At 57.6% G+C, this 25,458-nt stretch overlaps 1 protein-coding gene across 6 annotated transcripts in view; it reads left to right on the top strand.

Annotated features, from left to right (window-relative positions):
* SLC8A1 (solute carrier family 8 member A1) overlaps positions 1–25,458 on the top strand; it is a 308,663-nt gene that overhangs the window by 27,223 nt on the left and 255,982 nt on the right. For 2 of the 6 annotated variants that reach the window (XM_075925818.1, XM_075925817.1), the window contains exon 2: positions 12,215–14,054. In XM_075925818.1, the coding sequence (XP_075781933.1) occupies positions 12,253–14,054 (1,802 nt within the window). In that variant the 5' untranslated portion in view covers positions 12,215–12,252. Of the gene's footprint in view, positions 1–1,401; positions 1,614–12,214; positions 14,055–25,458 lie in introns of those variants that run through there. The other 4 variants (XM_075925822.1, XM_075925816.1, XM_075925821.1 and 1 more) reach the window with 4 other exon arrangements.

The following is a 25,458-nucleotide window of genomic DNA, read 5'->3' as shown; positions in this document are numbered from 1 at the left end:
CCCATCCCAAGTTCTCAAAGTCAGAGGCTGAGGGACACCTGGCTGTAAGGTTGCATCCCTGCCCATCTTGGCTAATGGCCACTGAGGGAGCTAATCTCCATGCCAGAGGCAGCGGTGACAGTAACTTATAGTTCCTTACAGGTGCTGTCCTATTGCGACCCAGGCCCTGCCAGCTCTTTAACTAGCTCCCTGCCGGCTCCTGCTGCAGCTCAGCCAGCTCTTGCCAGAGCTGCGCACAGGGAGGCCCCGCTTACTGTCCCCTCCAGTGAAGAGCTGTGGCCAGACACGGCTCTTGCAGTTCACACGGGCTAGCTGACTCGCTCACTGGGCACAAGGCCTGTGCTTACACTGGAAGAGGCATGGCAAGTGAGGCAGGCTGGTGGAATGGGAAAAGCCCTGGCCTGGAAATTGGCCAACTTTGGTCAGTTCCCTGCCCTGCCGCTGACTTCTCCATAGGGTCTCTACCGTCTGCCTTAATAACAACTGGTGGCCCCCTGGTTCTGTCTGTCTGTCTGGGTAACCACAGCCCCATGGCTCTGGAGAAGGGCAGCTGCTTCCCTCTCTCTGGTCACACCAGTAGGGTCCTGTGCTGTACCGCAGCTCACTGCATCCATGTTGGCAGAGGCGGCTACCTGGGACAGGCGATGGATGCCTACAGATTGGAGCGTTCTACAGGCCAGTGCCACAAAAACCCCTTTCTGAGAGCACTTTCCCTGGGGCCCAGCCCGGAGCAAGTCCCCCAGCCACAGAGAGTGCAGGGACGGAGCGAGGTCCTCACAAGTCCCTCCAGCCTTGCCTCTCCTTCCTCTCACTCACCTGATTCCCTGGGGTGCTAGGACATTTGGGGGGCGGTGCTGAGAGACAGTGACCTAGAGTGTAACCCCAGTATGTGATGGAAAGCACGTCCAGCCAGGGGTGATCCGCGCATCTGCACCCCCAGGTCCAGCCCCAGTGCCGTGCTCTGCCCCCCTTCTAGTCCCCCACCATGCTCTGCCCCTCCAGGACCAGCCCCCTACCATGCTCTGCCCCCCTTCCAGCCCCCCACCATGCTCTGCCCCTCCAGGACCAGCCCCCTACCATGCTCTGCCCCCCTTCCAGCCCCCCACCATGCTCTGCCCCTCCAGGACCAGCCCCCCTACAGTGCTCTGCCCCCCCCTTCCAGCCTCTCTGCCATGCTCTGCCCCCCCAGGTCCAGCCCCCCTTCCATGCTCTGCCCCCCCTCCCGCGTCCAGCCTCCCTGCCACGCTCCGCTAGCTGCCAGCCCCCCTGAACTCGTCCGGCTGGGACCGCCCGGCGCGGGGTCCGGCTTAGCTGCCAGCGGCCAGGGCGGGGCTCCGCGGCACGGGCGTGCGGAGGCGAGGGGGCGAGGCCGGGGACCGGCCGGGCGGCTGGCAGCGCGGGGGGCGGGCCTGGCGCTGATAAGAGACGCTGGCGCGGAGCCAGCCCCGCACTAGCAGCAGCAGCGGGGAGGGGAGACGGGCACCGCCGGGCGCGCTGCGCAAAGCTGCCGGCACCGCCGCTGCCCCGCCCGGGCGCACGAAGGAGAGAAGGCTCCTGCCCCGCATGCCCGCGGCTGAGCCCCTGCGCCGGCTCGGGCGCTCGGCGGACGCCAGGTAGGAGCCGCTCGGGCGGGCGCAGGTGGCCTGGCGGGGAGGGGGCGCGGGGAGCTCGCCAGCCGAGGCCGTGCGCTCCAGCCGGCGCCGGGTTTGTATTTCCCTCCCTCCCGGGGCTACGCGGCTGCAGCGGCGCAAAGAGCGGGGCCGGGGGACGGAGCCGGCGCGCTCTGGGCTGGGGTTGCCGCAGGGGGGGCGCGGGGGACCCAGCGCGCTTGCCGGGCCGCTGGCTGCGGGGCTGGGCGGGGCGGTGGCGGCCCCCGCTCGTATCCTCCGAGCCGGCGAGCGCGGAGCCTCCCGAGGCATCTCTCCGCGCCGCCCGGCTCTGGCTGGGGAGAGCGGAGCAGCCAGGTCCAGCGACGCGCCAGGCTCCCCGAGGCTGAGCCCGGCTCGGACCCCGCCGCCCGGAGCAGGGAGGCGAGAACTGGGGCGGGAGCTGCTGTGGGCCCGAGGAATCCCGCCCCGCCTGGCAGCCCTAGCCCGGGAGGGACCAGCCCCTCCGGCCCGGCTGTGGATTCCGCGCAGGAGCGGGGCCAGGGCCCGGGCCCGGGTCTCCGGGTGCTGAGCTGCTGCATTGAGCGCGGCGCGCTCAGGCGCGTGTTGATTTGTGCCCTTGTCTTTGCAAGCGAGCCGCCATCCCTGCCCCGGGGGTAATTAATCCGGGTCCCCGGGCAGAGGCGATAATCTGCAGCCTTGGTTAAGCCCTTCTCCTCCTTCCGGGCGAGAGGGGCTCGGCCCTGCGGGGGGAGGCGCTAAAAGCCCGGGCCCCCAGGCTCTGTCGCCGCAAGCCTGGCTGGCTCTCGCCTGACGCTCCTTGGAGCGGCGATCTCCAGCCGGGGGTGCCCGGAGGGTGAGCTGCCCTAGGAGCAGGGACATGCCCAGGTCTGGACACGAAAGCTGCGGTAAAACCGCCAGGCAGCAGGTGTGCGCCGGGTTTCCCCCTTTCCCGGAAAGCCCCTTGCCCGCCCCGGCTGGTGAGACCCGCTAGCCAGGCTTCCCCAGGTGTGATTGGCTTGGAAGTGCACTCGAGCCCGTCTCCTTTGCTTGCTGGTCACGTTCTCCTGCTTCTTTCCAACCAGCCAGGGACCCCTTTAGCTTAGTGACCCGTGGGACTTTCCCAGCGCTCCAGCCGCTGGGGTTTTCAGAAGACCCTGCTGCCTGCCTGCAGTAGCACCTGCCACTGGGGAGCCTGTTGCAGCCCTGCTGGGGTTTGAGGGCTCTTCCACTGCCCTTGTGTAGCCATCTAATTATGTCCTGCCTCCTCCAGCTGGCAACCCTCCTTCAGCCTAGCCTGTAACAGGTGCACTCCATGCCACAATCCACAATCCACAATCCGATATCGCCCCCCCCCCCCAGTGGCTACCTTGGCACAGCCCTTTCAGGGTCCCCAGGTAAATACCCTCCAACTGTGGGCATCCTCCGGTAGGCTAGAAAGGCAGTGATTGACAAGTCAGTTCCCAGCACAGCTGCCAATTCTCACCCCCACCTGGGAAGAGGCAGGTAGTGGCTTCATTCCCAGTGCTCCTTAAAGCTGCCCTGGCCCTGTTCACAGCCCATGGAAGCTGCCTAGCAGAAAGGACCAGCTTCCCTTCCTTACAGTCCCCCTGCTTCGAGCCAGCTCTTGCTCAGATCCTCCCTCAGCAGCGCGATGTTGCTGCATGCCCGTTTCAGGTGGAGGGCCATTGCCCTGTGGTGTCACTGACCGCTGTGCAGAGAGACGGCAAAGTGCCACTAGATCAGAGCAGGAGAACTGTCCTCACCTTGCGCTCCTGTGAAATGGCTGCACAAGGCAGGCCCTGGACTCCCTCCTCCTCACTGTTCCTCCAGGGCAGGGAGCAATATTCCGCTCTGCTCCAGCCTCCAGAGGAGACAGCTGCCAGCCTTCCTCACAGGACAGAACTGGGGTTTGTCCAGGGCTTGTTGCACTCCAGTGATGTGGGAAAACAGACGTGCAAATGCACGAGGGTTTGCTCCTGTGAGGGACAGTAGCATCATGACTGATCAATAGGTGTAAGAGGGCTGCTATTCGGTTACACATTCGGAAATGGAATTTTATTAGGGCTTCTACCATAGGGTGACCCTGTTTCCCTAAGCTGCATGCGGGACACCTGGTAAAACTGCTCATACGCGCGAGTTCAATGGCAATCGGTTACACAAGCGTTCAGACTCACAGCAAGTCGCCTGAGCCCTTGTTGAAAATAAATTCTGCCTTGTTGGATCCCTTTCACTTGCCTTCTCAGCGTAGGTTTCGTGGCTCGAGAGAAGGGGCGACACAGACACGCCCGTGTGCCCACAGGCACGCCCGTACTCCTCTCTCGGGGAGTGTCTGACCGACCCAGCCCTTCCTGCCCGGGACTCTCTGCCCTCCTTGCCTGGCTGGTCTCCCAGGACCCACCCCCGGTACCTGGCCCAGCAGGGCCTCCCCCCCAGGTTTCTGCTGGGGTTCTCGCCAGAAGGGGGCCAGCAGCAGCCTATTGGCTCTGCACAGGAGGGAAGGGAGGGGCGCTGCTCCCAGCTGCTGGGAGGAGTGCGGGGTGGGGGATGTGGCAGAGCTCCTCTCTTCCCCTGGCCACCGCTCCCATGTGGCTGGAAGCAGCTTGTCCCTGCCTACCTGCACAGTGTCAAAAAGCAGCTTCCTCCCTCCAGCCTGCTGCTGGCCACCAAGATAACCCGGCCACCTCCTGCCCCTGGCTACTGCATGGGCAGGACGGGGTTAAGGCCTAAGGCTGCATTCTGCTCCAGGGCCCAGGGAGCCGGACCACCGGGCTTCCTGCAACCCAGCTAGAGACGGCTCAGCAGAGCGGGCACCCTGGGGGCAGAGCAGGACCCGAGGGTGGGGGCGGGTGAAGGGGGTGCTAAGCCTCTGCCCCAGGGGCTGCTGTGAAGCCTGCAGGTTCAGGGTAGGAACAGGCTGCAAATTGCTCCCCAGAGCTTAGCTGAGGTGCTGGGCGGGGCGTTGGCACGTGCAGGGCCTGGCTCTTCCTGGCCAGCAGACGTCTTGGCTCTCCTGGGGCGCTGGCCTAGCCCGAGGCGGCAGGGGGAGGCAGGAGCCTGCCGGCCAGGCTGTTGGGGAGCTCAGTGCTCGGGTCGGGCTGGCTCTGCGCAGCGCCGAGGGCAGGACGTGCCCCACCCAGGGACTAGGAGGAGCAGTGGGGGGCGAGGGGGTTAAGCGGCAAAGCAGGGTGAGGTCAGCGACGGGGGAAGCACGTGAAGGGCTGGCGGGTGGGCAGCAGAGGTGACAAGGCACCAGATGCTGCCTGGCACCTGCTGCTCTCACCAGCCAGAGCCGGCCGGGCTGGGGCTGGGCTGTGCTGGGGCTCGCAGGGGCTGTGCTGACAGACCAGCAGCTGGCCCCATGTGCTGCATTTTCACCCTTGCGCCCCTACGCCCTGTTGTTGGCCATGGGGCCCTCCCCACTCGCTGCTGGTGGGCAGGGGCTGGCGAGCGGGGATCCAGCTGGTAGCACCAGTAACGATGTGGGGGAGACAGAAAATATGGGACAATTTGCTGATTTTTAAAAATGTCAGGACACCTGCAGGAGGCCTTAAATATGGGGCTGCCTCTTTAAAGAGACACATCCGGTCACCCTGTGCTTGTGTGCTCTGTGGATACTCAAGGCCCTTGTGGCAGACCCTGTACAAACGAATACAGAAGCCCCAGAGAGCTTTCAAGCTAGACCCAGAAAGGCAGGATTATTAGTCCCATTTTCGAGGTGGGGAAATGAAGGCACGGGAAGGGGAAATGAAGGCACGGGAAGGGGAAGTGCTCTGCTCGAGGGCCCCCAAGGAGTCTGTGGCAGAGGCAGGAGCAGAAACCTGCTCTCCTTGCTCTGGGCCTTGGCCGTAAGAGCGCCGTTCCTGGCCTAGCGCGCGCACACGAGGTTTGCATTGAAGGACCATGTTCACTGCTGCAGACGTGGTGCCTGGCCGGCCCCGAGCCGCTCTCGGAGGGAACGATGCCAGGACTTCCAAGAAGTGCCTTGGGGTGGCAGGTTTGTGGGAGCCCAAAGACAGCCCCCTCAGCTCAGCCTCGCAATCGCCTCCCTGTCGGAGGCAGCCAGAGTGACTGGGCCCGTGTGCAAGTTCTGACTTAACACTCCAGCCTTACGCGTGACCCCATCAGCAGAAGAGACGTTGGCTTGGCAGTTCCTCCCGGGCCTGGGCAGGCCTCGATCTCCTGGCCCTCTGCGGTGAGTGTGGGAGGGGGCCGAGCAGTTTGAGCTGCTCTGCACGTGCCCACGCGCTGTTCCCTGCGGCCGGGCCTGGGCTGAATGCCCTTTGGTGCTGGGGCCAGGCCAGAGGGTTGGGGACTCGTCCATTCTCCTGCGGGGGTCTCTGCGTAAGGCAAGGGTGTGAGAGGGCAGGGAACCTGCAAGTGCTCGAAACTGCCCTTCTTATCCCAGCGCCTGATCAAGTCCCTGCTCCCAGGGCCCACGGGGGTGGCTCGCTAGCAGGCGTGTCTGTGGTTCCTCCGGCTTCGGGGCCACACGTTCTCTTGTCACACCTGCTCCCTCCAGGCCTCCGTGGCCTGCTGCCTCCTCCCCCTGCTGGGGAGACCCATCAGGTTCAGTGTGTCCTGCCCGGGCTCTGATGCCCATCTCTGGCGGCCAGGCCCTTGGAGTCGACTGTCCCTCCTTGCCCAGCCTCGTGGGCACAGTCAGCCGGGGCCCCAGTTGCTGCTTGCACTGGCCTTGGACTTGCCTGCTCCAGTTGTAGGCAGCTCCTGCTGGTGCATGAGTGACTGGCCACGTGTGGTGGGGCCCGTTTGAGCCTATTTCTTTACTCTTTCTGCCACTCAGGAGGTCGGCTTCCCCAGTCAGGGCTGTGTGCCCTCCTGTGCTCTGCAGGCTCAGTCCTTGTCTCCTCTGGCCTTCATGCAGCCGGCCTGTGCCAGCCCTGTCCACCAACAGCAGTCAGTGTCCCCCGGGGCGGGCTGGGGCAGGGCAGCAGAGCCAGGAACTGAAGGCTAGGCAGGAAGCCTTGAATTCTTGGTAAATGGAGGAAAACTAGGCTAGGCGGAAGTTGCCCAAATCTTCACATCAAATCAGTGTCCAGATTAGAACCTAACCCTGTTGCAAATCTAGCCGGCCACAGGGCCTCCCAGACGTCGTCCTTGTGCTCCGGGAGCTGCTGCTGCTGCTCCAGCTGTACGTACCGACGGCCTGTTGGCATTTGTCCGCATCCAAGGGGCGGGTCTCGGGCTGTGGTGCCTTAGCTGCACAGTGGCTACCTAGTTCTGTCTCTTCGCCTCTCCCTGTGCAGGAGCAGCCCATGGTGCCTAGCAGAGCCTGGTGCTAGCTGCTTGTTTGAGACGGACTCGAGCCAAGCTGGAAGGGCATATCTGGGACAGGCAGCCCGTGCGGGTGCAGATGTGCGGGCCCTTTGGGAGCCTGGCTACCAATTCCCAGCTGCTGTCAGGCCAGCAGGTCCAGGGCGACTACAACTGCTCTTGTTTTTGCCTGCATCTGGCCAGGAGATGGGAGCTTTGCTGGAGGGACCCTGAGCACCATGCAGCCCCCGGTGCTGCCGGCAGGGGTGCAACCCAGCTGAAGGCTGGAGCGTGGCTGCAGCGCATGGGGGGGGGGGCGGCGGCTGGCTGTGCGCTGCAGGGAAGTGAGAAGCGTGTCTGCATGAACAAGTGGGGAGGATCCAAGGTTGAGGTGGGTCCAGATACAATCTGTGTAACTGGGGCGTTCGTATTGAGCGCACCGTCAGGAAGTGCACTCGAGCAGCTTTCTGTCCAGACCAATGACGTTCTCTGTGTGGCTGAGAACTTGAACTCTAGCGTAAGAACCCTCCCTCCCCCCGAGACTATTCCTCGTCTTCTAACCACAGCCCCATCCACATGGGGCCAGCTTGTCCAGTCGTCCTCTTCTGCTGCTCGGAACTGCTGCTGCATGACGCCCATCCATCGTGCCGCATGTCTCCCAGCCCTCCTGCAAAGGAGATCAGCAGAGGAGAATGAACCATGTGTTACCCTCCGCCCCTGAGGCTGAGTCTGTTACTGCTGCTGTTTGCACGGCAGTCACACCGGGCGGGGATCCCCGGGCATGGGCTAGGTGCTGCACAAAAGACGGTCCCTGTGGCGGAGCTGGGCCCTCTGGGTCCAGAGAGTGACTGACTGGGGAGCAAGGAAGAACTTACTTTGTGTCTTGAGTGGGACTGCGTTGGCATGTGGCTCCCACTCTGGAGGCATAGAGGCGCCCTGCAGTGCACGTGGGGCGCGTGCAGCCCGAGAATGGGTATTGGTGCCTGGGGATCCCAAAGGATCATCATACGAGCACTCAGGCCTCTGGTGAGGGGAGCACAGGCTGCTGGCTGGTGTATCCCCAGCAAATCACGTCCCGTAAAACTTGGCTGGTTCCGTGCAGATCCCAGTCAAAGCACAGGTCTGGAGATTAACCTTTTGTATTTAAAAGTGCCCTTGGTGTGGAAAAGGGCAGTGCTGGCCTCTGACCCCGGGGGAGTGGGGGGGCGTGGGAAGAGGAAGGCAGGCCTGTTCCCTGTAACACTTGTAGCACATTCTGCTCTGGACTGGTGAGACAGGCACTCCGCTATGCATGCCTGATTGATTCACCTGGCTACACTAGCGCTATCAGAATGCAGATACCGACAATGTAGATCTGAGCTTCTGAACTGGCTAAAAAGTTGGGGGTGTGGGGAGGGGGTTTTGATGCTGGAACAAAAATTCTAGAGTCTAGTTTAGATTGGAACCAAAAGAGCTCCTGGGACACAATGGATCCTCTCCCTCCATCCTGTGCACTCTGCCACACAGCATCAACATTGGATGTATTATTTGCATGGCAATAGCAGCCAAGGTCCTAAACTGGGCTTGGGGCCCCTTTATGTAGGGGAGTGTGAATCCTGTGGAGCCTGGCAGTCTCATGGCTACAGACAATAGTGCAAATCTTGGTTTCCATTCCTGGGAAGGAAATCCTGAAATGTAACATTCATTTTGATACCTGTCATTTTTCAAAGCATCCACCTGGATTCTACAGGGATGCTCCACAATCTTTATTGGCAGCCATCTCTAGAAAAATGAAAGATCGCTCTTGTACATGAACAGCCGATTAGAACTTGTGAAAGATGGTTCCGATGTGTGCTCTGCAGCGGTCTACTGAAGTAGGATTTTAAAAACCCAACCCAGCACTGAAATGCTCCATGGACTAGCTTGCTAGTTGGAGGGATTTTCATTAATCTGCTGTAGTAGAACTTTATTTGCTAAAGCTGCTTATGCCTGCCTCCTCTTAAGGTTGTGGAGCTGGTCCAAAATGTGAGACTAGGAATGTAAAACCCCCTTGGATCAGTAACCGGTTAAACGTGGTATAAGCAGGGGCGGGTGGTTAGCTGTAGCCATTCACATCCCTTCATGAGACTCTCCTGTTCTGTGTAACCCAAACCAGTGCCCCAAAGCCTTTCTGTTCTCCCTCCAGCAGTGATGGGCAGCCCGAATAGAGAGTGGGCCGCTTGAGTGGCCTCCTTCACCTCACTGGAGCTCCACCTGCAGCCCCGCAAAAATCCCTGCCTGTTGCCCTCCCTCAGGCACCTCTTGCACACTGGGGCACTGGAGCCCCACCCTTCCTACTCCTCCCCCTCCTGCCCAGAGCTTGAACAGCTGTAGAGCAGCTGATTGGCAGCATTCCAGCCCTGGGAGGGAGGGCGGGGGAGGAGCGTGATTCAGCGGATCCGTTGTGCTGGGAGGGAGGGGGAGTGGGAAGGGCAGGGCTGCGGGGCCCCAGTGCGTGAGGGGAAGGAGGGACAGAGAGGGGGTCCCTAGGCCGCAGAGGGTTGCATGTGACTGCAGGTTGCCCACCACTGCACTGCAGCCACCTGCATGCTCTTCATGCCAAGGGGATTTCACAGTGACTGGTTGCTTCTTAGCAGAACAATGTGAATCATTGTGGCTGTGCAAATGTCTGATTGGCCACAAAGAGAGAATCAGCCGGCTGAAGGCAGGTGGATGCTTTGTAGGGATGTGACAATGTAAATGGTTAACAGAGCCTGGGCTCGTCAGTTAACCCGCATGGTTACACGCATTCCCCCCTTCCCTGCTGCCTCTGCATCAGCGGCAGCAGTGGGGAGGTGAACACCAGCTCGGGGAGCTGCCTGCCCTCCCCCCCCCCACCCCCGGGGGGGGGAGAAGGGGGAGGCGCTATGCATGGGGAGCTGGCTTTTAAGCTGGCTCCCTGCATGTACTGACACCCTGCCCCCTGTGTGTAAACATGTCCACATCTACTAAAATAAACACATTTTAATATTACCAATGTTTTGTCCGTTATGTAGAATCAACTGCTCCTGCAGTGAGAAACTGACTAAGGGCATGTCGTCCCGCTCGACAGGCAGCGATAGAGCTCCCACAGATCGGTTCCCCTCTAGTACAGATGTGAATGAATAGCTGAGCGTGCTCCCATTGCCTCGGCATGCCACCTACACGTCTCGCTTTGGGGGAGCTGGCGGGAGACTGTCAGCTGGTGTCTGACAGTGAAGACGCTGCAGGAAGTAAGCTGATCTAAGTACATCGACTTCAGCTGCGTTAGTCGTATAGCTGGAGTTGTGTAGCTTAGACCGCGCACGGTAGACTAGGCCTTAGAAAGACCGTATAGTCTGCTTATGTACCAAATATTTTCCCTTGAGCCTATAATCTAAAAAATTACAACCTTCCAGATGTACCGATAGTTAGAGCTATGCATGGATATAAAACTTGTGTTCACATCTGTATCTGCACAAATGAGCTGCGAATATCCGCATTGATGTCTGCAGTTGTGGATACCTCTGGATATAAAGCAGATATATGTGAATTTGCAGGGCTCTACTGATAGTAAACAATGTTGGTGCTGAATCAGTCTGTTATGACAACACCTTTAACACGTGTCCCATTTATTTCTCTGACCTGCCCCAAAGAAGCATGAGACAAAATTGCCAACTCTTATTTATTTAGAGCCAACAGTCGAGCTAGGTAAGAAAAAAAAATCAAAGGGAAAAGCATCATCTTTCGAAGTGGCATGTAATCCAATAGGCGCTATAGTCTCCTTTATGACCACTCTTTTCTAATTTTCTACAAACAGCCTGAAACATCATTACCGGAGATTTTGGCTGCTTAACCATAAGCCCCTCCTGTGGAGCATGAAAAGAAGAGAGCTTGCTGCAAATCACTTGGATCAAAGCAGCACTTTCCCTGAATTTGTAGCCCCAAAGACTTTTATCTGCTTCCAGAGTAGCAGGAGCTCTTTGTAGCCCCACCGTCCTTTCTAACCGGAGCAGTTCCAGTCCTTTTGGTCCCTCTCTCCACGTGGGGTTTTTCTATAGTCTTGACACTGTCATTGCAGTCACCCATTTCAGAGCCCACTGTTTCTGCTACTTCCCTTTCCAAACTGGGCACCAGACGCAAATGCAGCATTCCAGGGAGACGATTGTGCCTGTGTGTAGAGTGGCGTTAGAACGGTTCCCGTATTTTCCATTTCAGCCTTAGATCGCCGTGCATCTTTGTTGGCTGATGCCGCAAACGGCGCAGCGGGCTCCACCCGTGTCATTGTGGCTTCCAGGGTTCTTTGCCGAGTGGCTGCAGGGATTCAGAAGAAGCCAGGGTATGCACAGCTGAAATGACGACTTCCAGGCTGCACTGCCTAGGGAGGTGGTATCGGAGGCTTGGAAGAGCAGGTTACACAAACAGGGCTAGGATTACTTGGTCTGGCCTCGGAGCTGGGGGCTGGACTCGCCTGGGCCCTTCCAGCCCTACACATGTACAATTGACAGCCCTGAGCGCATTCTGCCTTCTGCTACCTCTTTGCCTTGCTTGCTCAAGTCTCCCCGTACCTCTCACAGTCGTCTCCTCCAATCCCCAGGAACCTGAATAACTTTAAAAACAACAAGGGGTCCTGTGGCACCTTAGAGATGAACAGGTCTGTTAGGGCATCAGCTTTTGTGGGTAAATCCTACTTCACCAGATGAGGCCAAGTGTGGCTCAGTTTTGTTACCCTCATATGTGATTTCCTCAGTATCATTCAAGACTGTCAGAAGGTGTATTCCTGAGGAGCAGAGTTGAGTTTAAACCTGCAACTTCAGGGTCTAATTCAATTGGTCAGTGGAACCACCTTAATGTCGACTTCATTTTGCTTGTGGAATTGAATCCTGGGAGGAATATGATCCCGGTGGCAATCTCTCTAGGCTTCACTTGTATATTTTGCAGGAGTAAATAATATTGGACCGAGCTGGTCAAAATTTCGAGAAGCTATTTGATCCTACTTTTGCAAATAGAAATGTTTCCGCTGTGCTGTGCTGTGCCGTGCTGTGCCTACACAAGATGGAAGATGAGGCACATCACATCACAGCACAACAGCAAGAGAGAATTGCTTCAGAAATGGCAATAGCCACCAACATGTACGTAGGTTCAGAAGCTAGCTTCATCCTACTGTTCTAGTAATTCTCCTTTTGTAAATCACTTGTGCACGGTGAATCTGCAAGTGTTGGGATTCAGTTATAACCGTTTGGACTTGTAGATGCACTTGTTTATCAAAACAACTAACTCAATGTAGATTTTGCAAATTTAATGCATAAGATATCAATAGAATAATAGATTAATGCTGTTTTCCTTTGTGCCTGCAGGTAGGAAGACGTTTGGGAGCTGGACACACAGAGCTATCATGTTGCGGTTAAGTCATTCACCTGCTTTTCCTGAAGGCTTTCACCTTTTAAGCATTGTGACCCTCTTGCTCTGCCATGTGGACAAAGCCTATGCAGAAAGTCCGACTGAAGAAGAAGAGCCAAACAATGCTACAGATTGTACTGGCACATATACTTGCAAAAAAGGTGTCATTTTACCTATCTGGGAGCCCCAAGACCCGTCATTTGGCGATAAAATTGCGAGAGCTACTGTCTATTTTGTAGCCATGGTGTACATGTTCCTAGGTGTCTCCATCATAGCTGACCGCTTCATGTCCTCTATAGAAGTCATCACGTCCCAAGAGAGGGAGATTACCATCAAGAAGCCCAATGGTGAGACCAGCAAAACCACAGTGAGGATTTGGAACGAGACTGTGTCCAACCTAACCCTGATGGCGTTGGGTTCGTCAGCCCCTGAGATCCTGCTTTCTGTTATTGAAGTATGCGGCCATGGCTTCCATGCAGGGGATCTGGGCCCGAGCACCATCGTGGGAAGTGCTGCCTTTAACATGTTCATCATAATCGCGATCTGTGTCTATGTGGTGCCGGATGGAGAAATAAGGAAGATTAAGCACCTGCGAGTGTTTTTTGTGACGGCAGCATGGAGCATCTTTGCCTACACTTGGCTTTACCTTATTTTATCTGTCATATCACCTGGGGTTGTGGAGGTCTGGGAGAGCTTGCTCACTTTCTTCTTCTTTCCCATTTGTGTGGTGTTTGCCTGGGTGGCAGACCGAAGGCTTTTATTTTACAAGTATGTCTACAAGAAGTACAGGGCTGGCAAACAGCGTGGCATGATCATTGAGCATGAGGGCGACAGACCGTCATCCAAAGCTGACATTGAAATGGACGGCAAAGTGGTTAACTCCCATGTGGAGAACTTCTTAGATGGCACGCTGGTTCTGGAGGCGGAAGAGAAGGACCAAGATGACGAGGAAGCCCGGAGGGAAATGGCTAGAATCCTGAAGGAGCTGAAGCAGAAGCACCCTGACAAAGAAATCGAACAACTGATTGAGCTAGCTAATTACCAGGTTCTGAGCCAGCAGCAAAAGAGCCGAGCCTTTTATCGCATTCAGGCCACCCGGCTGATGACGGGCGCTGGCAACATTTTGAAGAGACATGCCGCGGATCAGGCCCGGAAAGCTGTCAGCATGCATGAGGTCAACTGTGAAGTGGTGGAAAATGACCCCGTCAGTAAGATCTACTTCGAGCAGAGCACCTACCAGTGTCTGGAGAACTGCGGCACGGTAGCTTTGACCGTCGTCCGCCGAGGTGGCGACTTGGTCCACGTTGTGCACGTTGACTTCAGAACAGAAGATGGCACAGCCAACGCAGGGTCTGATTACGAGTTTACTGAGGGAACAGTGGTCTTCAAGCCAGGCGAGACACAGAAAGAAATCCGTGTTGGCATCATTGACGACGATATCTTTGAGGAGGATGAGAACTTCCTGGTTCACCTCAGCAATGTGAAAGTGAGCACAGAGGGGCTGGATGAAGGCATTCTGAAGGCCAATCTCGTCCCTACACTTGCCTGTCTGGGGTCGCCCTCCACTGCCACCGTTACCATCTTTGATGACGACCATGCAGGAATCTTCACCTTTGAGGAGCCAGTCACGCACGTGAGCGAGAGCATTGGCACCATGGACGTGAAAGTGCTGCGGACATCCGGCGCACGAGGAAATGTTATCGTGCCCTACAAAACCATCGAAGGCTCGGCCAGAGGAGGCGGAGAGGACTTTGAGGATACTTGTGGAGAGCTTGAGTTCCAGAACGACGAGATTGTGTAAGTACCTCCTTTTGAACATCCCTCACCTGTGCAAAATGATAGCCGGGGTGTGTCGTGATCCTGACAGCCTCGTGCACTGCCCCGAATCCCATTTACAGCAGTAGTGCAACAGACCTTGCACAAGCATGGCAGGTGGTGGACCTCCCTAGAGGAGGCTCTATACACAGGGGCCCTACTGTGGAGGAGGGTGTGTGTGCGCGCGACAAAGGGGTTCACAAAGCTGGGTGTAGACAATAGGTGGCTGAGCGGAGAAGATGCAGATGGAGGGCAGCAGTGGGCAGATGTCATTACCCCACTGGGGGAGGGGCCTGTGTTAAGAGTCTGAAGCCTGGTCGCCTCCCCTCATCCCAACTGCGCGTGAACGTGCTTAGAGCCAAGCACATCCTTGTCACCGGTGCGATGCACCAATCTGCAGGGGCACACCTCCCATGTACTCTGGAAAGTGTCTCTCGTGGCTCTTTTCCAAAGTGCTGCAGACCTAGGCTGCCGGTGGCATCACGGAAGGTGTTCTGGCGTTTCCCCGAGGAATGGGTGCGGCGAAGGCAGCCAGGTTTGACAGTTCACAAATGCAGAAGTGGTTAGGGAGAAATGCTGCTGTTAAGCACTGAAAATATCATCCCTGCCTGGGCCTATTACTGCAGTGTGTGGAGAACGTAAATGACCCTGAGCCGTCTCGGAGCGAGCGCGCCTCTGCCTCTACCGTACCCTTTGCAGGGCTGGTGCCGAACGGGCACAAACCTGACTGCTCAGCCCCGGCTCTTTCTAAAGCGAATGTGCCTAGGCTGGCCCCTATGGAGCAGTCTCCTTCTGCAAAAGCGCAGTAGAATTGGGAGCGGCTCCTGGCATTGGGCCAGTCTGCCCATGGGAGCTGGAGAGGCTGGCTAGGGTGCGATGGCCAATCGATAATGCCGACTTTGGTGAGACACCAGGCATCCCCCGTACAAATCGACAGTGTCTCTCTTGGTCGTTGACTTCTCTGAAGGTACGGAGACCGAAAATGATTATAAAGAGTCTTTAAAGCTTATTTTAAGCCTCATGCCAGGTGTCAGACTGGCAGCCTCGGGGTCAGAAATCAGGCTTTCTGCCAATGCCTTGTGTGTTTGAAAATTTCACATGCACAAATGTTGCCCAGGAAGTTGTTTGAGCTGTGTTCTCTTCCTGTGCATTCACTCTCGTGCGATTGGCCGCCTCGGGCTATTTTTCTGTGCTCTGATTGGCCGAGTGCAGCTGTAATCAGCAGGAGCAAGACTCGATCAAGTGACTCGTGGGCATGGGATTTTCTCCTGGCGCATCCGTGGAGACAGGATGAACTAGGTCAGTCGAACGGAGGCATTTGGGGAGCTTTCCAACCAGGCCATGTTGGTTCCAAACAGCAGGCGTCGGCCACCGCTTGGTAGGCTGGGGCGGATGTCGAGTTCGTTGCCCCTTGGCCTTCTCGCACTGAATGGGAGGGGCGAGAGAGACCCTGTGTCTGTGCCCAGATTTTTGTCTGGTTATTGACTCTGCTCTGTGCCTGGGCTCTGGCAGGGCCGTACCTTGGTACCTGCGTTCGTGCCTGGCTTCTGGGCTGGGGTCGGCTGTCGGAGGGGCATGGGATTCCATAGCCACGTGCCAGCCCCTTGTTGCTGGCAGTCGAGGGGAATGGGCGGCGGGATGTCGGCGCGCTGATAATCCGCTGCCGTGGGAGGAGGAGGGGCTCAGGTCAAGCTACAAGGGGCTGTGCCAGGCTCGCTGTGCAGGGTGGAGAAGTAGGTGCCTGAGAATGGGAATTGTTGGGAGCTGCTAACGCGAGGCAGTGGGCAGGGCTGTGGGGTGAGCCCTCTCCTGGAGCGCTCAGCCTTGCTCGCAGAAACCAGGGGAAACCCTTCCCCTTACAGTGCACAGCCTGGGCACTGCCCTGTGACCAGAGACCTCACTCCATTGCCTGCTCTGCTGGCTGGGCAGGGAATCCATCCCACCTATGCAGCCGCTCTGCTGCTGGGGAGCCGGGCTTAATCTTCCCTCCTGACGCTGCGCGGTGCCTAATTCAGCGCTCTCCCTTGCTCTGAGTGAGCGTGATGGCGCGCGAGAGAGAGCGAGCATGTGAGTGTGAATGCATCACCTGAAAGTGCCAGAGTGAGCGTGACTGCGTCGCCTGAGAGCGGGTGAGAGCGAGAGAGAGCGAGCATGACTGCGTTGCCTGAGAGCACGTGCACGAGAGAGAGCGAGCGTGACTGCGTCACCTGAGAGCGCGAGCACGAGAGAGAGAGCGAGCGAGCGTGACTGCGTCGCCTGAGCGCGCGTGACTGCGTCGCCCGAGAGAGAGCGCGCGTGTTGTCCAGCGGTCAGGGTGCTCCCCAGCGAGCAAGGGGGAAGTGCCTTCAAGTCGCTGCCCCAGAAGTACTGACTATTAGGCAGTGGACCAGCTCTCACCCGGGGCTGGCGGTGGGAAGCTCAGCTGGGAGGGGAGGCCTGTTTCCAGCCCGCTGTCATGGGCAGGAAGAAATACACCAAGTGTGAAACCCCCCGGGGCGAGGGGAAGCGCGAGGTACCAGGCGGCATCAGGGCTGGTGTGGTCTTGTATGGGCCAGTAGCAGAAGCGCAGGCACCCGCAGGAGGCGGTAGCAGCTGAGCCGTGGGTTGGGATGGCCAGTGGTCTGTGCTTGGGCGCCTAACGAGGTGTTTGAGTGTCCAGTTCCTTTTGTGGCTCTGGCCATGGTTCCTATGTTCAGAAACCCCCTTTGAAAATTTGCTCTAGTCAAAATAAGTGGTTATTTCGGCAGGCTGTGCTGGTGATGGGCGTGAAGCCTGTTTCCGGTGTTGCTTGCAGAGGGGTGAATTAATTACAGCAGTGCAGGGCAATGCAACCATGCAGCAAATCGGACCTGGTGAGATGAGGAGATGTCCGGGTTCACGCCCCCACTAGTGGGGTAACCTCTCTCTCCTGGCATGGCTTCCTTGGCCTTCTGGGGGTCCAGGTTGCCACTGCAGAGGGGACATGCTAGATGCTGTTGAGCTTTGTGAGACAAAGGGTGGGAAGCGGCGCCCACAAAGACGGAGGTGTCTGAGTGATGCTGACAGCTGGCCGGAGAGTGCATGGGTACAAGAACTGCACCCAACTGACCAGCTTCAGCCTGGGCCTACAGCTAGGGCGTCTCCAGGGGCTCCGCTCGCTTGGAAAGGAGGCGCTGGAATCTCTGGTGTGCAGTCGCCCTGCCCCTCCGGCCCAGGGCCGTGAAGCACAGTTTGCTCACTGCATCCAGAGAGGCTGCTCCAGGTGTTGGTGTTGTGCTGGGTACAAACAGTTCCTCTCATGGGCTTTCCTGTGGGTTCCACTTGGGGGGGAGGTAGCAAAACAAGGCTCATGGTGTGGAACTGACTCCCGGAAGAATAACACTAAGGGCAGCACTGCATGGGACCCCAAAACAAGGCTGTTTTGCTGTGTCTCATGCATCCTTCCTGTGGAGGAGCCCCGGAGCAATGAGAGCCAGTCAGCAAACTGGAGAAAGCAGCATCTAACCCTACTTTGGAAGAGGGAGGACACGGGGGTGCAGGAAGAATTTGAGGAGTGTCAGTGCTGAGAACCATCAAACCAAACTGTACAGCCTGGATCCGATGGAAACCGCACCCCGGCCTCCTGGCTTCAGCCCCTGTGGTGGGATACGGAGGGATTGGCAACTATCTCCATGCTGGTCGGCGAGGGGAATGTACATTTGTAAAAGGCATGTGATAGCGGCGGCTATTTCACATGGGCTTGTGCACAGCAAGCTGGGGGTAAACCTACAGAGCGCTGGCCATAGGGCCCTTGCTGTTGTGCACACTGGCTGGGTTCACACAGGGGCTGCGTGAAGGGCAGGTGCGTGCACTGTAGACTCACACGCAGTGTGGACTGGCAGATTAGATAGACGTCTATCAGGGATGGTCTAGATGGTGCTGGGACTTGCCGTGAGGGCAGGGGACTGGACTCAGTGACCTCTCGAGGTCCCTTGCAGTTCTGGTGTGCTGTGCTTCTGTGGCAGAAAGGCAGCAAGTGTGGCCGTGAAGCACCAGGCAGCGTGTGGAAGGAAGGTAACCAATGCACATTTGAGAAGCGGTCAAGAGCTGGTGTCCTCAGGAAGCTGACTCCTGCGTTATCTTGCATCCCTGCCGCCTTGCTCACAGCTAGTGGTGAGCTGTAGGCAGTGTTGCTGTGGCCCTGTTGGTCCCAGGGAATCAGAGACGTCCTCTTGCTGCTGGGAGGGACGAGGGTTTGAGCCATTCGGAGCGTCCCTTCCTGTCTCTTTTGGTCTAAGCTTGTCTCTCACCAGCAGAAGCGTCTCCAAAGAGAGTCCCTCACCTACCTTCTCTCTCTAGTAAGATGTGCTCTCAGGACCTGCCTGGGCTGCCGGGCTGTCCCTATGAATTGCCATAATACACCGACCATGGCCCGGCATGGGGATGCAGTGGGGTGAGCCTTCTCCTGGAGCTCCCAGCCCTATGGCTTTCTCTGTTGGTGACTAATGCCTAGTCCACCTCTGAGCACTTATGTCTGTGGCTTTGTCTGATCAGATTTATAGTCGTCTCCTGCTAATAAATAGGCCCATGTGATGGGCATTCTCTGACCACTCATTAGTTTGTAGGCATCTCTCTCTGCGACCACAGCGCTTGCAAGATCCTCTCTGAGCTGGACACTGAATTCTATGCAGTGGTGAGCACCACTGCGTTTTAGGTGCTGCTTTATGGCCGTGTGGCTCGGTCCCTAAGTCCCATGTGCTCAGGACGCTTCTGCAAAGGGATTTGCTGGGCAGTTAGTTTTGTATGTGTATAAAACCAGGCTCTGTTGAGAAGGAATGAGCAGAAAGCCCAGCTATTGTACAGTGACAGGAACTGCCATCAGAGGCTGAAATGCTCGGGTGTCCAGAGTGGTTTGTGCCTTCCTGGGTACGGGCTCCCCGATTTCCCAACAGTGCATGATGCTGTATGCAGGAAGCCCTGGCGCTCTTGGCTGGAGCGGCATTATGCCCTACTGGGAACGGATAACATCTAGAGGGCTCTGGAGTTACAGGGAATATGTCTTTCTATAAACCTTGTGTGGGCCGGGAGCTCCTGACCCAGAGAAATAGCCAGCGGAGGCGGCACACAAGTGAGAAGCCAAACCAAACCCTCACTGGCATGGCACCTGACTGAGAAGCAGAAAGAGCCTAGTAGATTTTGTGGGCTCCCCAATGCTGGGCAGGGGGAGCCCTGAGCCTCGGGGGCCAGATCCAGCCCCCGGGCCTGCGGTTCCCCACCTTGATATAAACCCTGCAACTAATAGCAGTGAATTATGCCTGCTGCTGCTGCTGCTACTTAAAGGGTTAAATTCTCCAGGGGCATGAAAGGGGCCTGCCACAGGAGTGTAGCGGAAGGCATCTCTGTGCTAGCCAGGGGTGTAAGATCCTGTTTTACTGGGTAGGTGGTTACCTGTTCATATCTCTAGTGCTAGCCATGGGTGGGGGTGCAGGCCAAGGATAAGCACTTGAGGTTCAGGTAGGGGCAGATGTCCCAGCTTTACAGGGATGCCCCTGATATCTGGGGCTTTTCCTTAGGTAAGTGCCTGTTACCCCCTCCATCCCCGTTCTGGTTTTTCACATGTGCTGTCTGGTCCCCCAAGTTCAAGGAGCCCAAAATAATAGGGGGAGCTGGAACTACTCAGTGGGGACTGCAGCCACGGAATAGGCAGGACACTTGCAACCGGGAGAGAGCCACTATGGGCCTGGTTTCTAAAGCCGTCTGTGTGTGCAAGGACTGTCTTCAGGGGACATGCTGCTGACCAGGCACTGGGAGGTTAGTAACTGGCACATGCCAGCAGAGGTGCCGTTCTTTGCCCTGACCTGCGTGCCGTTGACTGCCCGCACCTAGTGTCCCAACACACCAATCCAGCTGGAGAGCCTGTGGTTTGATCTGCCACCTGTACTCCCATGTGTAAGCACCTGGCCCGGTCTGAATCCCAGACTGCACCCTTTCCCCACCGGTAAGGGCCCAGGATTCGTGTGTGCCGCCTGCCCCCGGGAACCGCCGGGGGCCTCTACTCGATGGCGTGTCCCCGGTGGCGTGCAGAGGGCAGGGTTATGTTGTCAGGCAAAGCAGGTTGTACCAACTGATAATTGGGGGGGAGGGGGGAGAAGAAAAATGGTTAGTTCTAGTTGCTTCCCTATTAAGAACTGACACAGTTTTTGTCCTTGACAAACGAATGTTTCCTTATTTGTAATGAGCTGTTGTTGGCAATTTACCACTGCCAGCTGCATCTCAGTGGCTGATTAAGGGAACTTGGAGCTGCGCTATGTAATAATTCTAAGAGCCATGCGAGAACCAGTTATTAGCTTCATCAGGGTCTGTGTACACATCCGCTGGGCTCCCTTCTGAAAGCCTCCCCATGGAAGTGGACTTGGGCAATTTACAGAACACGGGATCTGTGCTGCTTCCATGCTAAAGCCATCATGCCGGCAGCCGCCCAGCTCTAACTCGCCCGCAAGGCGTCCTCTCCTCGGGCGGAGCCCCAGCCCCCACGAAAGCAGCCCCAGGTGTGCTGGGGAGAGACTCGCTCTTTTTGGGGTGCAGCTGCTTTGCATATCATGTGCAGCCAGACAGTCTGCAAGAGCCCAGTGGGTAGAGTGGGCCCTGCCTTTCCTTCCCGTTTCCTCTGTGGGGCAGCATCTGGCGCACAGAGCCTGTGCTCCCCCTTGCACCCGGAGCTAGGGTCTGGCAGCCCAGCATGGCCTTGCTAGGCGGTGGGGGGAGCGAGGAAATCCTTTCTCTCTAGGGTCATGCCTCGCAGCATTAGGACTCCACACTTGCCACCCCTTGCCTCTGATTCCTGGACGCTGGATCTTTGCACTGCTGTGCCCTATGCTCTGGCCACCAGAAGAGCCCTCTTGAGCTGCCTGAAGACAGAGGCCAAAGCGGGCGGCCCTTCTGAGTGCAGGGCCCTCAGCCTGCTCCTGACGGGCAGACGGTCACAGTTTCCGCAGGCATCGATCGTGTTGCTAATGTGGCTAGGTCCTAGTGTCGCGGCTAATACAGTGGGAATCTCACAGCCCAGCGCAGGGGCACAGCGGGTCACAGAGCAGACCCCCCCCCACTAAGTCACACAGTCAGCAGCAGCTCTTCCCCCAGGAGCACAGACACAGCCAGGAGCCCTGAAATAAAGCAAGGAGGTCACCCTGCCCTTTGCACGAGGAGCAGGCCGAGGGGACGGATGTGCTTCCCAGCACCAGGCCTGTGCTACAAGCTCCCAGCAGCTCATGGCCCCACCCTCTCGCTAGCCCAGTCTGAGGCCGTTCAGAGCAGGGGGAGTCTTGTCACTTTTTCCAGAACTCTGGGAGACTAGGCCTCAGGCGCCTCGGCGCGCTCGGCGTGGCGTGTCCGCGCCTCAGCTCAGCCCCACTCGGACAAACCGCCAGGGCCAGGCTCTGGTCTGTACGGAGCACAGTGCAGGGGGACAGTCCAGCCGTCTCCTCTCTGCTTGCAGCCTGCGTGCTCCCTGTTCAGTGCCTGCTGGACCAGAGGGCAGAGCCAGGCTGGAACCAGGACTGTCTCCCAGCGTGCCACCCCACTTGGCGTTCCCAGGGCTGCTGTTGCACGCTCACCATGAACGGCATGTCAAGAGACCTTTCTTGCACCTGCATAGCCAAGCAGAAATTCTCCCCTCTTGGTGGGCCGCTTACCTCTGCGGGCTGCACCGTCCATCAGGGAGCTGGACGCATTTGCACAGGACAGGCCCCTCTGCAAAGACCCAGCTCCTGGCACGGAGAAGCTTTCTGAGCGCAGAATCCCGTAAGTGGCAGTGGGAAGAGACTTATTCAGCCGACTTGTCGGTGGCACGCCCAGTTCTCCACTGGTCCTACGCTCCCTCCATCCAGCCTTGCACCACGTCCTTGGGAAGGTGGTTCCAGACAGGCAGCCTCATCGTCAGGAAATTCAGGCTCTGTATCCCTCTGCCCCTCACTCCTGTCCCTGGGGCAGCCTCCCTTCCTGTGTGCACCCTGGCGCCCTGGGACGTGTACAGGATCTGCAGGCTCGCAGAGCACAGCGTGTCGGCCATCGGCCGCTCCCTGGCCCTGTAGAAGAAACCGACCTGGAATTGGAACCATCCCGTCCCCGTCTTTGCCCAGTGTTACTTTGCTGCAGGGAGAACCAATCACACTGGCTGACAGCTCAGAGTGGCGATTAATTGATTCTCTGGCTGCTCATCAGCCCTGACACGTCACCCGTGTGCTCTGGAGGAGCTAATGGCTCCAGCTCACCTCTCAGGGCCCCAAAGGGCTGTTCCCAGCAAAGCTTGCAAGGTAAGTAAATCCACTAGCAGCTCCCTTGGCAGGATCAGGCTGCTCTCCTGTCTTGGCTAGCTCAAGGCCACATGTTGCTCGTAGAGCCCTGACTTGGTCGATACCTGACCTGAGTGCCTAGCTGCGCAGTCGGGACAACTCTTAGCTGCGGGTTTGACAGAAGATTTATTCTGGCCAGGCTTTTCCTTAGGGCCTGGAACATTAGCAGCTGAACTGCTGCACACCGCCAGCCCCCAGCCACCTCGTCGGACCTTCGCCACAGCCAGGCCAGTCGGATTCTGCAATTTGAATTCTAGTTTAGTTGTTGCCATACTGGGCCGTCTCCTAAGAATTCGCCACTGTTCCAAAATTCAGTCCAGAAAATGAGGTGCTGCAGCAGGGAGCCCAGCAAAGCACAGAGACGAGGAAATTGTCCCCCGCCGTGGTGTCGTCTGGGGCAGGAGCTCGTTACAGCGGCGCAAGATCAGGATGTTAAGGACTGAGTAAACGATGAACGTGTACTCGATACAGTTTGTATCCAGTACACGATTGGTCGCTAAGGGGCTGCTGCAGTAGGAGCTGGGCGTGCGGCCACCTGGCAGCCACTGCAGCGCCTGCCTCCCCTGCCTGCTCCCCCCTGCACCATGGAGACGGTGCTGGGGCAACTGGCTTGTAAGCTGGCTCCCCCCAGCACTGGCTCCTGCTCTCCCTCCTTGACCCCAGAGAGAGGCGGCAGGGGAAGGGATGCAAGTAGTTGACTCGACTACCTGAAGCACCTAGGCCACATCATGGCAGAAGGGCTTGCTTTGGGGTAGCGTATGGTGACTGGCAAGTCAAGGGTAATCCACCCAGAAATAAGATTGAGGTTAGCATTTGGTTTAACTGGCTCTGCTTCAATTCATGCCTTAGAATCAACTTTGTTCATGTGGACAAGCCCCACACTGATGCGGTATTGCCCTTGCTTATATGGCTTGACATTTACATAGGAGTACAGGCCCCTTGCAGCTGGCTGCGTTCCAGCTCCTATGGGGCAGCACAGCTGTGGACGGTGCTAGTGGACCTGGCGAGCTGTCTCCCTCCCTTACTCTCTGTAAGCGTCTCCCCAAGTTACCTGAGAGCTGCACCCTCCCCTGGACAGAGCCGCAGCCTGCCCTTCTCTTCCTCCGCTAACTAGCTACACTGGGAACATCCTTCCCGGAGCCCCAGGTCCCCCGGGGGGAACTGGCTTGTGAAGATGAGGGCAGCTACTTAATGGGGAGCCGCTGCTGGAGCTGAAGATGACACAGAACTTTCCATCGTATTTAATTACGTACAATTAAAACCTTCTCTTCCAAACGCCGGAGAGCGGCAGGCTGGGAGAGCCCTCTGTGGGAGATTGCAAAGAGGTGCTAATGAATTCTGGAAGCTCCAAAGGCAGCAGGACTTGTTAAACTTGATATAAGTGGCAAATCTAATTACGAGGATAAATGGGAAAAGGCTTCAGATAAGGCCTGCTCCCTAGATCCCTGGTGCCTTACTTAGCGTCTGGCAGCTTCTGCCTCCCTTTGTGTGACACTAATGGCTTCAGCGGGAGGGCACCTGGGGGTTAAGAGCAAACCTGCCCTGCTCTGCGGGGGCTGGGTCGGCAGGGCCTGGGTGGCCAGGCTCCTTTGCGTGTGGGGAGACCTCTCCCCCAGCAGTAGCATATTGAGGTAGGATCTGACGCAGCCCCTCGGCCCATGTTGCCAAGAGATCCGCTGCTGATACCTTTGGGGTCTCCCGAGCACCAGCCTGAATCCACAGCCCTGAGCCCCAGGGCCCAGACCCCGGCAGAATCCCAGGAGAGGAGGGAACCTCTGGCAATACCACCTGGCAGGCTGAGGGACTCTTAGAGTGGCTGGCGATGCCAGCAGCTGGACCTGCCTGCTGATCTACGGCCAGCTGGGACGCCCTAGAAACCCGAGGGCAAAGACAAAGGCCTGGCTGGGCTGATGAGTTGGGGTTGGTCTGGCTTTGGGCAGGGGGCTGGACTGGATGACTCCTGGGGTCTCGTCCAGCCCTAGAGTTTTAGGATTCTATGACCCTGGGTAAAACAGGGGCACTGCTTTCCCTGAGAGGTGCATACACCTTTCGTCTATAAGAGTGATAGAGATGCAGCCGCGTCAGTCTGGTCTTGCTGAAACAAAAGGCAGGACTAGGTCTTGGGTGATGATCCCATAATAAACCATCTTGTTAGTCTCTAAAGAGCTGCACAGTCCTGCCTTTTGTTTCACCTTTCGTCTATGGAATAGCCAGCACAGCTGGCCGGCCTCCTGCTCCACCCGGGGACCGACGCCCAGACTCCGACAGCCGGGAGAGAATGCCGAGGCTCTAGCATGGCATCTGTCCCCTGAGGGGGCAAGAAAACAAAGCTGAGCGCTGGCTTGCACGTGGCTCTCTGAGGTGCCTTTTGACTTGGTTCGTCACCACTGCAGTCCCAGCTCCTTCTGCTTGGTCTCGCCGAGACATCTGCTCTGAGGTAATCCGCTTCACTCTCCCATTGCCCAGTATCTCTGGGCCCCGCCCAGCTAGCAGCTGGGAATGCAGTGAGGGTGAGACCCCTGCCCTGCCTGGTCTGGGTGAACTGCCAAAGCACAGTGGGGGCCCCTGACTGGATGAGCTGGGGCTCCGAAGTGGCACGGAGCAGGCATGCTCTCAGGAGCCAGGCTGGTTCTTGCTCACCTGCTCAGGTGACTTGATCAACAGGGGGGTTGGGAAGGAATTTCCCTCAGTCTAGCTTGGCAGTGACCTGGGGGGACCAGGGGAGTTGCCTCCCTCTACTCTGTGTGAGTGCAAGGTTACCAGGGCGCATCCCACCTAATCGTTTCCCTGCCATGGGGGGGCCGTCAGGCACTGGTGCCCCTCGGTGCTTCCTGTTCTCTGCCTATGACACACAATAGTCTCCCCTCCTGAGCAATATTCCCTCTAATCTTTTCCAGCCATGTGTGCAATAAATTGATGTGCACAGAGACATCTGTGAATGTGCACCACCAGTAGAAACACAAAACCTAGTGGAGCGCCCACAGCTAATCAGCTGACAGCATTTGAATCTCTCCTGAGCCCCACAGAAGCACGCCTCTTACAGGGTTCATTGGGGGGGGGGGGGGGGTCCTGCATAG

The sequence above is a fragment of the Pelodiscus sinensis genome, chromosome 3 (assembly GCF_049634645.1).
Source record: "Pelodiscus sinensis isolate JC-2024 chromosome 3, ASM4963464v1, whole genome shotgun sequence".
NCBI classification, from domain to species: domain Eukaryota; kingdom Metazoa; phylum Chordata; order Testudines; family Trionychidae; genus Pelodiscus; species Pelodiscus sinensis.
This window is presented reverse-complemented; position numbering and strand designations above follow the sequence as displayed.